Source organism: Vicugna pacos, chromosome 13, assembly GCF_048564905.1.
Source record: "Vicugna pacos chromosome 13, VicPac4, whole genome shotgun sequence".
NCBI classification, from domain to species: domain Eukaryota; kingdom Metazoa; phylum Chordata; class Mammalia; order Artiodactyla; family Camelidae; genus Vicugna; species Vicugna pacos.
The window spans coordinates 18,004,595-18,020,663 of NC_132999.1; the positions used below are offsets into that span (position 1 = coordinate 18,004,595).

At 39.1% G+C, this 16,069-nt stretch overlaps 1 protein-coding gene across 5 annotated transcripts in view; it reads right to left on the reverse strand.

The window, feature by feature from the left end:
• Nucleotides 1-16,069, reverse strand: part of PDE4B (phosphodiesterase 4B) — a 461,796-nt gene that overhangs the window by 16,554 nt on the left and 429,173 nt on the right. For all 5 annotated transcript variants that reach the window (XM_072974267.1, XM_072974268.1, XM_072974269.1 and 2 more), the window contains one exon: nt 1,264-1,357. In XM_072974267.1, the coding sequence (XP_072830368.1) occupies nt 1,264-1,357 (94 nt within the window). The remainder of the gene's footprint in view (nt 1-1,263; nt 1,358-16,069) is intronic.

Here is a 16,069-nt window from a genome sequence, read left to right on the forward strand (position 1 = left end):
AGGATATAGGAAAAACACCTTCTCTTTGTTCTCTGGCAAAGATTGTGGCAACCGTCACTGGAGAAAACCGGGTCCTGCTAACACTCACATACTGGGAACAGCTGGAGAGGCATTTGCCAATCATGCCGATGCCCACTGACCAGAGAGTAGTGAGGTGAGCTTTGCACTAGGCTGATCTAAGATTAATCTCCTGATAGCAGAACCTGCCTTTGGTATTAGAGAAATATAGTTGATTTTTAAAAATAAAACCAGAAGAGGTATGTGTTTCCATAAGACACTGAGCAAGTACCCACTGATGTAAGGATAAGTAGCAATGCCAAAAAAGAGGGAGGTGTAACGTTCAGCTGTCAGAACGGGTCATTTCCCTGGAAAAGGGAGTTCTGTTAAAAAAGCCTAATTCAGCAGTAATTGAAAGTCAACAGAGTCAGAATCAAAATGCTACCCATTCACTTTGCAGTACAAATTTGCAGATTCTGCAGACCTTATTAAAGAAAAATACACAGCAGAATGCCTTTAGACATGAGATCAGAAATCCCTAATAATCAAACAGGATGCATGACAGTAGCTAAGAGGCACTGATGCAAATCTTTCCTGTCAGGGTCATGTGTTATACACCAGCAATGTGAAAACAGGGGATAATAGATAAAGTATTAACTTGGGAAGATAACGGTGCTGTTTGCAGAAGGCCAGCTCTTTCAGAGATGTGAAGATTCTCTTTCCCCCATTTATCTTAGAGAAATAACTTAGCAAAGCAACAATCAAATTATTTCCAAGCTTATTCTCATGGGTCAAATCACTATAGAGTTACTCTGCAACCATATCTCTTGCAAACCACCTAAGAGGAACCCTTTTGCTCAAAGCCCTGTTATTGGAAGAATTGAAAGAATACCGTGTCGGGGGGTGGGGGGCAATGGAGCTGTCCCTAAGGTTTGGGTGATTGGAACCCCCCACCCCCTCCCCTTCCAAAGTCTTGGCAGAGATGGAAGTGGGTAAGTAGATAAGGAGCGACCTGAAGTCTATATAAATTCAATTAGCCCATAATAACCTTCTGTCTTTGATGGGTATTTGCATTCATTTTTCAAACAACACCTTCCTGCTTATTTTTTGCACTTTAAAGAACGTCCTTCGTTCTTATTTTAAATGGATTTGTTTTCCTGTGACTTAACCCCGTTTCAAACTCACATAAGAATGCTCCTGACGGGTTGCAGAGATTAATACTGAAAAATCTCAGTTATGGACCAGGTTTCCCAGTGAATGTCTTACCTAAGAAAGTATTTGAGATGTATTCAGACACCTGGTTCCCTGAACGGCTCATTTCTGAGAGATGTGTCAGCTCCCGGTTCAGCATTCTTTTGAACTGTTTGTGAAGAACAAAAATGTATTAACTACCTAAAGAGCAGCAAATTACGACTTTATACATTTCCAACTTTACTGTCTAAGAACCAAGAGACTGAGCAGATACCATTCGATAAATGATACGTTTCTACAAAATACAATACTCCCCCAATGTGAAATTGTTCCAACGTCACCTTAGAAAAAAAGGTTTTCTTAAGATTTCTTGGAATTAACATCTGATTTCTTTTGAAGATGCAAACATAGAAAAAGGAATTTTAATTGAGGTCAAGATAATTTCACTTGAAAATGTAACTATATTTAAAATACATTTACCGGAAATTAACTCTAAAATATAACGTGAGCTAATAATCTACACAGTAAAAGGCGATTAAATGTGAAAAGTTTAAGGGAAAACAAAAGAAAAATCTGTTAAAAATAGAGTTGCATAAAATGAATAGGATTAAAATACAGCACAGTCTATTTAAATACAATGTAATAGAACATGACCTTATTTCATAATAAGCAGCCTCAGTGGGCTAAGTGATAAAACAATTAAGTCATTACAGAGGTTTTCTATTTCACAGAAAACATGCAGATGTTTCACATTCTATCAAAGACACATAACAGCATCAGATTAACCCACCTTGATGTAACCCCAAGATACAGATAACAAATAGTTTGCCTCAGGCATTTTGGAATATACTCCTTGCCACAATCCACAAATCCCTTTGAAAGAATTCACAGTTCTGAGAGAGCAGTCCCTACTCCCGAAAGGACCGGGAAAGCCTTGCAGATTCAGTGGTAAAATAACAAAAATTTAGGAAAGACAAAGCCTTCAAAATTTAGGGCATCTCCTAATCCAGACAAAGCCCATCTTCACACTCCATTCTTGCAAGAAGCCTGTGCTCCCTGCTTCTTTCCTGGCAGAGAGAGTAAAATGCAATTGGGAATTGCACGAAGGAGCAAGAGCCTGTCCAAATGTATTCAGCTGGCCGGTTTGCAGCACTTATGAATTATGAATAGTCCTGGTGGCCGGAGGGGTTTCCACTCTCTATTAGTCCTGCTCAGCTGAACTCTTGCAAGGAAGGAGCAATTCTTTCCTTAGGGGTTGCCAGACTGGGAAACACAGCCATCTTTTAAAAAGGAGAAGATTAAAATGGAGGAAGCCCCATGAATATTTAAGGCACTCCGAAGTCGGTACCCTCCCCCCTCTCATCTAGGTGTTCTTAACCCTCTCTCCACTGCCGAGACCAGGGCTCTGCGGAGGCAGCCTCCGCACGGAGCTCAGCCACTCTTCGGGTTTCAAAGTGATGGTGTGTTTGATTAATTGACTTTCTGAACATTAACAAAAAAAAGGAAAAAGTTAAAACTGTGGCTGTTTTCAAACTAGGCTTTCGGTACACACGAATACATTTTTAAGCTAGCTTTTGGGACGATTTTGTCACCTCAACGGAGTGCCGGTGCACAGTCTTCTTTCACAGTGAAATGAATGGGAACAGAATTAACGGATTTCATTTAAAAAGTATTTCTTATGCAGAATGCAATTTCCAGCCCTTCATCAGCTCATTAATACGCACATTAGATTGCATCTGACAAATGAATTAAACACATTTAACCTTTCCATCGAGGATCTGGAGTGTGTTTTCTAATACAAGCTATCGTTTGCTGCATGAATGGAGAATTATTTGGGGTTATGAATGACTGTTGTTTTGGTATTTCACCGTTACATCTTCTAATCCATGTTAGAAATACCTAAGAGTTAAATTAATTTTTACTTTGCTTTAGCAATCTGGAGCACGCTGAGGAAGCCTTTCCTTTCCTGTAGTCTCTTCCCTCTCTCTCTGTCACACACCATACCCCTTGTCAGCTTTAGAAACATCACAGGCAAGAAGAAAGACTAAGACTAGAGCCCTGCAGTGGGACTCCCTACCCAGGCTCATCCCACCGCCTTCCTTCTCCCTCCTCTGTTACCCGACCCCTGGACTCCCAGGAGTTCCTGTACAGCATGTTAAAAAAAAAACAGCAAAGCACCATGGCAACAAGCCCCCACACGCAATTGGCTCTCTTTCCTGTGAGGCATTCCCCTTTCAAATGAGCGTCCTGCGCAGACAATGGCTTCACTTCAAGCATCCAGGCTCCCTCCATGCCACTGCCTGTGCCCAGGAGACCAGGCCTCTTGAGGTGAAGCTTGTGCACGTCAGTAGTGCCACCCCCTGGCTTGCTGCTCTCTGTGTTGTCCTCAAAGAGGCACAATCACCCTCTTTCTGGGGAACCCGGCTTGTGTGTGTGTGTGTGTGTGTGTGTGTCTTCCCATGATACAATATGTTAGTAACAGTCACCAGAAATCTCTGCATTAATCATCCCAGCTATAGTGTGCTTTACTTACTGAAATCTCTGCAATTTGAACTCCAGGTGAATTGTGTAACTTCTAAGTTATTTATTTTTTAAGACATAACCTCAGTCCTAATAGCCTCTCATTTTCCGTTCTCAAATGACAGGCACTTATACTAAAGACTTAGAATAGCTGAAAAAGGCAGGTTTCTATGCTCTGATTGATCTGCTGAATCTTGGCAAAGCAGCACACTTTACTTGGAGCATTGCAAAAAATATCTTGTAAAAAGCATAGAGACGGATGATTTCTTTAATTACGTCTCTGCACTAGATTTCGCCAAATGTAGCATTCCAGCAGTCACCTTCATTTTGGTTCCGCTGGTTTTTTTTGAAATACTTAGGAAGATTTTGGAGTCCATCAGGTTTGTACTAGTTTGAATTTTATCTCATGTATTTGATACATATATACTGAACACCTAAAATGTGCTAGGCAAAGCATCGAGGATATAGCAGTTTAAAAAAACCCAAACAAACAAAAAACGTTTTTCATTGCTTTTAACCAGCTTTCATCCTAGTAGAAACAGTCAGACGTATTAGGGCATGGTAGTTAACCACAACAGTTAACTGTCTGGAGAGGGTGGGGCCAACTCTATATTAGCCACATTGGCCCCTCAGCTCAAAATACAGGACCGGTATGTATTCAATCATAAAAGACTCAGAGAGGAACGACCTTCCCTCTCACTTTCTTACTGTCACCTCCCATGGCCACAGGACCCTGTTGGTACACATTGTCAATCAGTCCCAACATGGGAGCAGGGAGGTGGCTCTGAACTATAGGGCTGAGAATAAACCAAACTCCATCTTTTCCACGTAGTTCACAGCAGGGCCGGTGTACTCCTGTAAGTAGTGAATAGGGGGAAAACCACCCCCCTCCTTCGCCCGCCTAAATTAGTTTTCCTATGACCCTTTTGCGAAGGGCGTGACAGGGCCACCAAAAACCAAAGCCATCTTAATGCAACCATAAAACACACAACACGACGAAGTACGCAAATGGAGGTCACTCAGTGTGAGAAACTGACCCAGTCCTTTAAATGTTGCTTAGCAACAAACTTTGGTTTTCCTCCTCCGCAAGGGAGGGTGCAACCACACTGACTAAGGCAATCATTGCTCTCATCAAAAAGCACGTATGAAGGGCCCACTTATATTGGGCTCTGTACAAACTAAGGAAGGCAGACATGGCCTTCGAGGAGCAGACAGTGGGTATCTTTTACATTCTAGTAATGCAGAGTCCAATTAGTAAGATTAGTACTGGCCTATGTGATGAGACACATCAAAGAACGGAGAAGCTATGACTCGTGTTTGAGGTTAAGGCTGGGGAGAGAGTTGGGAGCTTGGCTTAGTGGGGTTTTCGATGTCTGATTCCCATGTGGGAGTTGTTTCTTTTGAGCCAGAGGCAGCTGCAATGGAGCAGACGAATCTAGAATTTCAGTCTCAGCTCTTGATAACAGATAACAGTCTGGTGAAGTCACCTTAGCTCTCACATATAAAATGAGAGCCATGCATGATTTTGGGATCTCAGCCTCTCAGCCCACACCTGTCAAGATTCTATGACAAATTCTGTGGCAGCCTCCTACAGTCTGGACACATTATTTACCAGCAACCAAAATTTCCCAGAAGACAAAACTCTCTTAACACTACTGAGAAAAACAACCCAAATCGGAAATGCTTCAGTCCCTAAGAGTAAGTCATCAACAAAGGAAGACAAGTATTTATCATCCTTCCAGCTTTATATTCTAAGACCCTTGGAGTCTCTCTGTCTACTCATCAAGCTGGGTGTTCAGTCCAGATAAGAATATAAAACAGCTCCTGAGGGAAACTGTGGCCCAAGGAGTTACAGGATCAAAAGGGAATAGACAGCATTTACTTTATCAAATGCTGGAGAGAAATCCACAAACAGGAGCATGCTATTTCAAAGGTAAATGCGTCTCTACACCCAAAGCACACAGATCCTATTTTTCTGTTGAGAATCTGTCTTCACAAGAAAACCCTGTTAGAGCTTACCTAGAAATAATGTCCCCAGGGGAAATGGCCAAAGCCCCTTTTCAACACAGACAAGCAAGGTTTGTGAATGAACTCTTAGTAATACAAATTCCTCCAATGCTTCCTTAAGCTTAAACCCAACACTAGGTTCGCAAACACTGCCAGCAGTTGCAGTTACTTTTGTGAAAAGGGAAAAAGATATCATTCTCTGTTCAAATGATTAGATATTGTTTGCCTGGAATGTATCTTCTCTATAAAATCATATGTGATTTTTTTTTGAATAGGCTACCTTTAATAGTGGGAAGTTATTTAAAAATCTATAGAATTGCAAAAGCTTAAATTCAGGTACACTTGACAGAAACATTACGTTTTATGGCTGCAATTTTTCTTTAGCATCAATGCTACAGACAGGGACTATTTTCTTCTGAGCCAGTTTCTTCTGACGTGATAGAACACTTCACCGTTTTTCTATATTTCTCATCAGAGGACTAGTTGGAGCTTGGTGCAAAGATTCACAGGCAAGCTAGAAAAGGAGTTCTTCGTCAAATGAATCACACAGGAGGGCTGGACTAGAATGATGTCAGAAATTCATCCCGGTTCTAAAACTTGGTGATTCTATGGTTCTAAGAATAAAACCACGCAGAAGAATAATATAAGGGGCTAGGGTCAAGCAAGCACACGAAAGAGCTACTTTTAAGGGTAATCTGGGTTGTGACTGGGTGACCTGGAAATTACTTACAAGTGAATCTTTAGTGATCAAAATATTCTTCAGCCTATGGAAGACTACATAAAGCAGGCACTTTCCTCTCATTGATGACAACCTTATGATGAAGTCAGTAGTGAAAACCGTGTGGATTCAAAAAAAAAAGGTGTCCTGGAGAGGAAGAGAGCCCCAGTAGTCACCCTTGTGGGTGGCCGTCTGCGCAGGAGCCCATCCGTGAGACAGGCGCCTTATTGTGTGAGATCTTCCTGTTTTTGCAGAATGAAACAACTACCGAAGTCATTAAAGTCACAATGACTTTATTAGGGGCTAAATTTTGACTCGTATTTTACACTTTGTTAGTCATAACTTAATAAGAATTCCTGGGCATCAGGAGAGTGAAGGGGCTGAAAAGTCTTCCTGAAAGCACAGAATGCTAGTGGTGGTAGAAGGCAGTTGAAATTGCCGTGGCCCAATGTAGTTAGAAATGGAAGTTAAGGAGAGCTCGTCTCTGTCCCCGTCCTGGCACTGACCAGCTGTGCAATCTTGGGTGAGTTAAATTCACTTCCTGATGCCCAGTTTCTGTAGTTGTCACATGGCTAATTTCTCAGGTTCCTTCTGATTTTAGAAATTGGCTTCTTCCATAGCCCTAATTCTACATGAGAAGTAATGAAGATTCAAAGAAGTGAAGGACTCGAATTCCTAAACACCTCCAATTTCCTTTGAAAAATCTCATTTCAACGACAGTAACGGTGACAACAGGAATCTACCATCCTTTCTCTAAAACCCTTTATCAAACTCCCGAGTTTCACAGTTCTTAACGTTTCAGATTATCTGACAATATGCATCTCAGTTCTTGCCTCCTTTGTCTTTCCCTGTGAACTCCACCGTTCGTTTGAAATTCAGTGTCCGATTTCTGTAATGACATGTTTGTCTTTCTTGAGAGGCAAATGAAATTGAACTGAGTGAACTGGAAACGGGGTTAAGGAAGGAACAGCAATGCCACTGCCCATTAGCATCTACTTAACTAGAGCCCACACAGTCCCAGGACGGGCCAGTCTAGCAGACAGGTTCTGTCGTGTTCACATCTGGAGCTCCAGGGAATATGATCATTCTAACTGTCCATGTGCCAAGTCAGAAAGAAATCCATCTAAAGACATTAGAGTGGAGTGATTCTTTTCTTAATCGTCCAGTGATGTAATAATCCATAATAAATATGAATGGAAAAACAAGCATAAATATCTCCACCATAATTCCATGACAAATATTGGCATTTATGATGAAGCTAAAAGAGGGCAAGTTCCCCTTGCTGGTTAGAGAATAAGTATCTGCTCAAGTGACATTTTAAAAGTCAAGGCAGGGACTTTAGTCCCCACTGGTGCTTTCACACAGAGAACTAAAAAAACAATCAGAAGAATTTGAATATAAGTTTGAATGGAACTACTCTACAACTTGAGACTAGGTCTTGAACAGCTCTCAGAATTATTCATTGTTTTTTCTTACCTATCTATCTAGACTCTTTACTGCTGTCTGTTTTTCTCAGAATTTCTGAAAACTTTTCAAGAGAAGATATGGCATACATTATTGGGATGCTAAAAAAAATGACTTTTCCTAGACCCAAAATAATCCCCATAAAAATATTTAAGAGAAATTTCTCATGACCTAACGTTCCGCTAACTCTCAGAGTTGCTGCAGTGACACCATTAAAAAGACAAAAGACACTGTAACTATTTATACCCAAAGACTTATATGTCCACTATGCATTTTTTTGTTTAAGTATAGTTGATTTACAATGTTTCAGGTGTACAGCAAAATGATTCAGTTATATATACGTATATACATATTCTTTTCCAGATTCTTTTCCCTTGTTGGTTACTACAAGATATTGAATATAGGTCCCTGGGCTATACAGTGAGTCCTTGTTCTTTATCTATTTTACATACAGTAGTGTGTATCTATTAAGCCCAAATTCCTAAATTCACTATACATCTTTAACTATATATACATACGTATATACATATATAAACCATGGTTTATAAATACCATGTGTGAACATATATGTTTTCATATACGTAGAGTTGCTAGATGTAGTAAATAAAAATTTGGGACACCAGTTGAATTTAAATTTCAGATAACCAACAAATGTTTCTTTTTATTACAAACATATCCTACATATTCCATCTCTCAAATATCCCTTAAAGAGATTAGATATCAAAGTCATACACTCAACACGTGTCAGGTTTCGAGGTATTGCATATTTTTAGATAATTTAAAATATTCAAACCTGTTCTTTTTGACCGAAGTCTTTCCTTCTGGTGAGAAACATGGTAAGATCTGCAACTGCTCCATTTTATGTACTTCACAATTTCACTTTATGTACTTGACCTTTCTCTTTTAATCTGGTTGTGAACAGTGATAGTTAAAAAAAAAAGGTATTTTGGCAGATTTAGGGTGCTGGCCTGATAATTAAAATAGCAGAGGCTTTTTTTCTAAGAGGACAAAAATCATTGTAGCAACTGAGAAAAATTGAGGACTCAAGGTACACTATTTACTTACTCTTTTGTTTTTCCACATAAGCCTTCTACAACTTTTTCGTACGTCCTGGCTAATATTTAACCTCAAGTTTCTAAAGCCAGTTCTAAGGCCATGGGACGGTAATGTGATTCCATGACAACTTTCTTTTGAACTGTTTCTCGCCAGAGGTTCTACAACTTGTTATATTTTTTAAATTAGATAGATCAGACCTATGAACCACCTAGTCTAGTGCCCTCTCCCGGCTAGTCAAAAATAAGACCTATGCTTCAAGGCCTTCCTATTTAACTTAAGAACCATGCTGCAGAACAGGGGAATCACCCCACAAACATTCTACTTTCTTTTCATAATCCCGTAAGTATTGGTCATAATTTTCTTTAAGAACTGATTTTCACTTTTATCCTATAACAGCTCCTGGGTTGTTAAAAGTCCTGCACTAAATATTGCCTTATTAAAATCTGCAATATTTTTGCAGCCATAAAAATCTACCATAATTTATTTTTGAGGTTACTATAATACCCCATAAAACACAACATGTGGCATATATTGTGTTTAATATTAACTATATTGATTTCAGCTAGCAACATTCACAGACCCCTTGAAAGAAAGGACAATGGGATGCTTCAGAACCTGCCGTGGGAATCACTGCCACAGGATTAGCAGGGTCCCAGGGCTGGGACAGACCCCTGGTCTGGAAATTTTCAAGATCAATTCTAGGGACTATCAAATAAATAAACAAATGAAAAATCCTGGGCTATATAGAAATATCATTTTCTTCCCTGAATGAATATATATAGTATCTGTCTTGGTATTTTGGTAATCTCCATGCTAGATTATGTACTTCCAAAATGAGAAGAATCAGCCACAGGTTAGAGGTTTGGACATATTTTTAAACCATAAAGGATGAATACAGTAATCTTTTGTTATTTTATCCTGAAAAAGATAGTTATACTTGTTTTGCATTTTTTTCTATTATTAGCTACCATAATTTCGAAGAGATGGATAGATGCTTTGCACAACAATGCACCCCAAGATGTATATATTTGTTGGGTTCAAGAAAGGCTTGTAAAAGTTGTTTCAGAGTTGGATGCATAGGTCACACATGAAATAGAGGGGGTTCTGATTACAGGTTGGCCATACCAGGGGAGTCTGGCAGCATAACGAAGACTCTAACAGCAGACCCCTCGTCATAATAGCATGACATAGGATCAGCTGAGAATCCAACTGAGTCTGGAAATAAAATCCCATGTTGTAACTTAGACTGAGAAACTTGGCAAGTTGTTGAGTATCTTGGAAACTAAGTTCTTCCATTTTAAAATAGGAAGGTGAGAAACAATATATGTACAGTGGCTGGCAAGGAGGATTTGTAGTTAAAACAGTTTTGTCTCTGAATTTTAAATGAATCAGGGCTCATGGTAACTTTTTTGCTTGTTTTGCATTTGGGTGGAGGTTTCGGTTGACTCTTCAGCACCTAAACCCTTCTTTTCATTGTTGACAGTAGCTTGTATAATTAACTACAGAATTCCCATGATATGCTGCTGCAGGCGTGATGCAGTGCCATGTCATATAGATTACATGACACATGAGTTACTCATAGAAGTTCTGGCTCGCTGGTTGACATTTAGATTATTCACCAGTCTAAGGAGCATAAACCAGAATTGCCAGAAAGATAGATGAAGCCTGTCAGATGAATCCATAACTCAAAATGACCTTGTGTTAAAGTCATACCTTTAAAAAGTTGATTTGGAGATGTCCAGCTGTTTCAAATCTATCCTTTCGTGACTTAGCTCATTGCCTTAGATTAAGAGATTTTAGATTCTTCATGTATTAGCCAGAAGCCATGAATGGCCACAGAATGCCTGATACAGGGATAACTGCACTGAGTACACAGTTGCACAGAGCTCCTCAGTTCAGGTCAATCCAGCAGCACGTCTGAATTAATTGAATACGTGGCTGGTGGAGGGATGAGAGAAATACCAGCAATATGTCAGGAACAAAAAAAATACAACCAAACAAGGGCATAATGACTAAGCTGCTATGCTCCAGACACAATAGAGATGGAACATGGCTGAGTTTTAGATACAATGTGTGTTCGTAACTATGCTCCCAGCTGAGTGTGCAGTAGCTATGATCAGTCTCTTGAGAGCTTAGATTTTTGTCCGCAAGATGCTGACTTTCCAAGAAAAAGGTAAGCCGAATATCCCAATGTCAATCCAAACAATATAAATGTGCTTCATATTTCTGCTCACAAGGAAAGAGCATTTGTCCCCAAGACTTTGTTCTCTGTTATCTGATTGAACTTGGGAGAAGACTTGGGAGTAAGATTTTGCTGCTTCTGAAAGTATATGAAGAGTCACTGTGAACCAGATGGGGATTTCTCATTCAAGCTAACAATGAGGAAAACTAGAATTAGTCATGGGAAGCACCTCCCGGCAGCACGGTACAGTGCAACAGCAAACGGGATTCCTGGGTCCTAACAGGTTTGCCACTGACAAAACAGTTGGCTTTCAACAAATTAGATTAACTTTCTGAGCCTTCAAGTAATTGATCTAATGAATATTTATTTGAATGCCTCCCATGTGCCTCGAGCTATTCTAAATGCTGGAACTGCAATAATGAACAAGGTAGACACAATTCATGTCACCAATAACCTTAGAGTCTAAGGGAGGAGATGAGTGAAAACCAAGTTCTACACACACACACACACACACACACACACACACACACAAGTCGTAAATTATGACAGTAAATTGTAAAACAAATAAGCTACTGAGTTAGGATAATTAGAGAAGTTCCCTCCAAGGAGACAACATCTAAGCTGAGATCTGAAAAACAGCAAGGAGGTTTGGTTGAGCTCTGGCTTTAAAGTTCTATGATTATATGTTCTGTTAGCAAATCATATAAGAATATAATAAATTACCCTATGGGTTTCCCTTTCATTTTTATTTTTAAATCATTTGACTTTGAAGCAAACAGAACGGATTTGCTCCTAAGCATCACTATTTAGTGGCCGAAGGGCTTGGACAAATCAGCTATTTCTCGTGCATCGAGGTTTCACATTGAAAATGGAGATAAAATAATACATTCCTCTTGGTGAGCATCGGACGAGATAACATAGCTGAGAGTGCTGTGTAAGCAGAAAAGGGCTCTTCAGGTATGTTTCCTTACCATGCTTCCTTGGATCTGGCAACACAAAAATAACACACAGCTATACACTTAAAGAGAGTGGCCCTTTATGTAATGCTCCATCCTGGTACCGCTGGGAGCTTTGAGAGCAAATAAACTGTAAGTGAAGAAATGGGCCTTAAAAATCTCTACACTGCCCCATAATTAATGTTCCCTCAGGCAGAACCAGAGTTCTTGGGAAAATGCAGCCCTGGATCATGTAGCTAGATTTGAAAAGCAGTGTTCAAAAAAGAAAACCCTCTCCTGAATGATTCCTTAAGACTAGCTCCTCCTCCTTTATTACCTTTATGGAAAAAAGCTCATTTTTCACCCATCTTAACCCAGTATATTTATCTTACTTAAAACAAAAAGAGAGAATCCATCCTTGCCTGGGGGTTTATGTTTTTATCTGTTTACTTTTGGCAAGGTTCTCCTATTGTAGGATTTATTCAGGGCCCCGAAGAGTCTTTCTTGAAAAGCAATTTATGATCTTCCTCAGTTTGAAAATTTTACTATGCCAGACATACAACACAGCATTCAACAGTGACCTTACCTTTATACCTTCAACACACAAAAGAAGAATATTAGTGAAAAAAAGAGAGTATTTTTAAGTAATGTGAGCAAAATAAAATGAGTTCTCTGAAATTAACTTGTACTGATTTAAAAATACTTCAGAAATAATACCAGTAAATCTTGAGGTATCATCCGGGAAGGTCCAGTGCAATTGGTAAGATAGATGCAAATAAATGTTGTGCAATTAGACCCTGAGTGTGTTACAATGCAGCAGGGAAAAATTCAGTGTCAGCTCATCCTGTTAAGAAGACAAATAATGTACTGGACCTAGCCAAGAAAAACACACCATCATGTTTATTGCATCAATAAACGTGGATCTCGCTTAATCATTCTGCCTCAAATACAGAATGGAGGCAGCAGGATCAATCACAATGGACAGGGGCTGAGGCAGGGATGGCACTGTGCCCTTTCATCTTGGTGGATGGGTAGCATTTGGCTGGTTAAACCGACCCTCCTAGGCTACCTGGAGCAGGAGTTGGAGTCCATTTCATTAGTCACCTGTCAGAAGGTCCCTAGCTTTTCACAATCAAATAGGTGTGCAGAAGGATACTGGAAATGCACGTTGCTACTAGAGAGTCTAAGCATGTTCCATGAATTTAAAGTTTTTGAAAATGTAAAAAAGTTTCCATCTTTAATATCATGCTGTGCCCACCGATGAGGTCATTACCTGTCCTAGCATTGCTGAAAACCAGGATAAGCTATCAAAACTCCCCATGTCAATAGATTTCCTAAGTAAAACTGCACGAAGCTTTTCCAAATAAAATAAACCCCGAATCAACTATCACCAACTGACAAAAGCCTTCATTTGCCTTTTACTTCCCTCCTGATAAACAGAAATAGAGCTACGTCTCCTTGACAATATTTAGCCCCACTACTGTAAACAAGCATGGAGTCTCAATACTTCAAAACAGAATTTCAGGACTCAGGAGCTTGCAGTCTGGAGCAGATACAAATAAAGCCCCAGATAACGAAAATGTTAGCTGTGATATTAACCAATAAGAGAACTAAAATAGTCGTCTATGAAAATCAGACCCAAGTCAGAGTAACCAAGGCAAGGTTTCAAAAGAAGAAAATTGAGAAGTCCAGCACACCAGGGGTATGTTCAGAGTGTAGGATCTGATGATGTACTTGAGCCAAAGGGAAGTTCTCTAGGCAATAAAATACCAAGAGAGGCATAAAACCTACATTACTTCATTCTCAAATTATCATAAAACTCTTCCTTCTAGTCTTCAGCTGTGTTTTCAATAGATCTTCTGACATCAAGGGTGGAGAGGAAGTTGGAAGTCCGCTTTGGGCAGTCAACAGGAACCACTAAAATTTTAGTCTATTTCTTTTAACTGTGTTCTTTTCTTATACTTAAATGATTATCCTGGCTATTAAATAATCTCTCCCCACCACCCCCAGTGGAATCTCCTTTTATATATTTTAGCTTTTAAATTCAAGTCTTCTATATCTTATTACAGTGGCCCCCAAACTTAGCTTTCTTATCCACCCAAGAGTTAGAAATTTTCTTCTCATTTCTTAGAATATATGCTAAGAAATTTTCTCTCACTTTGTCCTACTTAATAAAATAAATAATGATTAGAAATGGGTAAATACCAAAAGAGGTACATTTAGACTATCAAGTCTATTTAGTTATGGAATAATTTCCCTTAATATACATTATCCAGTAGTTACTGACTGAGGATATGTTTCAAGACCCTCAGTGGATACTGGAACCCAAGACAGTACCAAACTCTGTATATACTATGTTTTTTGCTATACATTCATACCTCAGATAAACTTCTTTAATTTACAAATTAGGCACAGTAAGAAATTAACAAAAATAACTAATAATAAAATAGATCGATAATAACAACATACTGTAATAAAAGTTATGTGAATGCGGTCTCGCCTCTCAAAATATCTTGTACAAATTTAATGCCTTTTTCACCTCAATTAAGCACGTATCACACACTGTGGCCATAACTTTTGCAACTTGACATGTGACAGCAAAACTGGCACAAATTTGTGTTTTCTATTTCACTATTTCATGGATAGAAAATTTGTTCTTAGCATAGATCTTAGCGACCTCAGCATACAATGTTTTTCTTTTCTTATTAAGTCGAGAACTTTCACCTTCTCACCTCAAGGAAGCACTTTACGACTTTGCTTTGGCATATCCCGAACTGCCAACAACACTTGTGCTTTGGGGCCATTATTACGTGAAATAAGGGTCATTTGAACACAAGCACTGCAATGCCAGGACAGCCGATCTGATAAACGAACTGGCTACTAAATGAGTAATGGGTGGGACACGCTGGACAAAGGAGTCAATCACGTGCCTCCCTGCCAGGTGAAGCAGGAGGGTGTGTGGTTTCATCACACTACCCAGAACAGCATGCAATTTAAAACTTATAAATTGTTTATTTCTGGAATTTTCCATTTAATATTTTTGAACTGCAGTTGACCACGGATTACTGAAACGGTGGAAAATGAAACTGTAGATAAGGGGGGCCTGCTATAAACAAGATGATCAATTCTCCCCAAATCATTTCCCCTTTATTCTTTCCTGCATCTTTTCATTTTAAGTAATTAAATTAATAGTTCAAAATTCATCAGTGTTTTACAGCAAAATATTTGCAGCATCTGCTTAACTCTGACATCTACAAACACTAAAACTCATCTAAAGCTACCTAAACACACCAAAATGTGTCTCTATTTGCTATAAATGAGGTTTATTTGATTTAAAATGTTTATAAGGCATTAATTAATTATGTCGATTTTGTTTCTAAATATGTAGCTGCCAACATTGTTGAACCCAACTGCACCAAGATGTTGGTGACACAGCTCAAGAACCAAACAATCATATTTGAGTTGTGAGAGCCTTGTATAATCTGGGCCACTGGACAGAAACATGCTGGGATGCAGAGATAGGGTCAACCTGAGATCACTGTCTTCTGTTCAACTCCCTAAGCTAATGGCTCTGCTAAGTAGCAGAGAGATTGAAAAAATGACTTTTTTTCATCAGCTGATAAAACTCTCCAATTTACCATCTTCAGTTTCAGAGAGAGGAAAAGAAGAAATAGAAGTTGAGGGCAGCTATACTAATCACAGGGTTTTTACTACCTAAACTTTGGCATTGGGATCAAGGAGAGAGCAAGTAAGTATCGAAAGCCTTAAAAACGCTGCCCTTTAATCTATTAATTCCATTGGTGGGACTCTAACCTAAGAAAAGACCGAAGAAAGAGGATATGATGTTGACTGGAAAAGTTGGAAATAAATTATCTATAGGGTCTCATTTCAGTTCCTTAAGAATGAAAACGTTAATCTGGGTTCCTTTGTAAAATGAGATTTTTTTTCTGATAATATGTGTCTGTACATGTATATTTAATTACATATACATGTAAACTC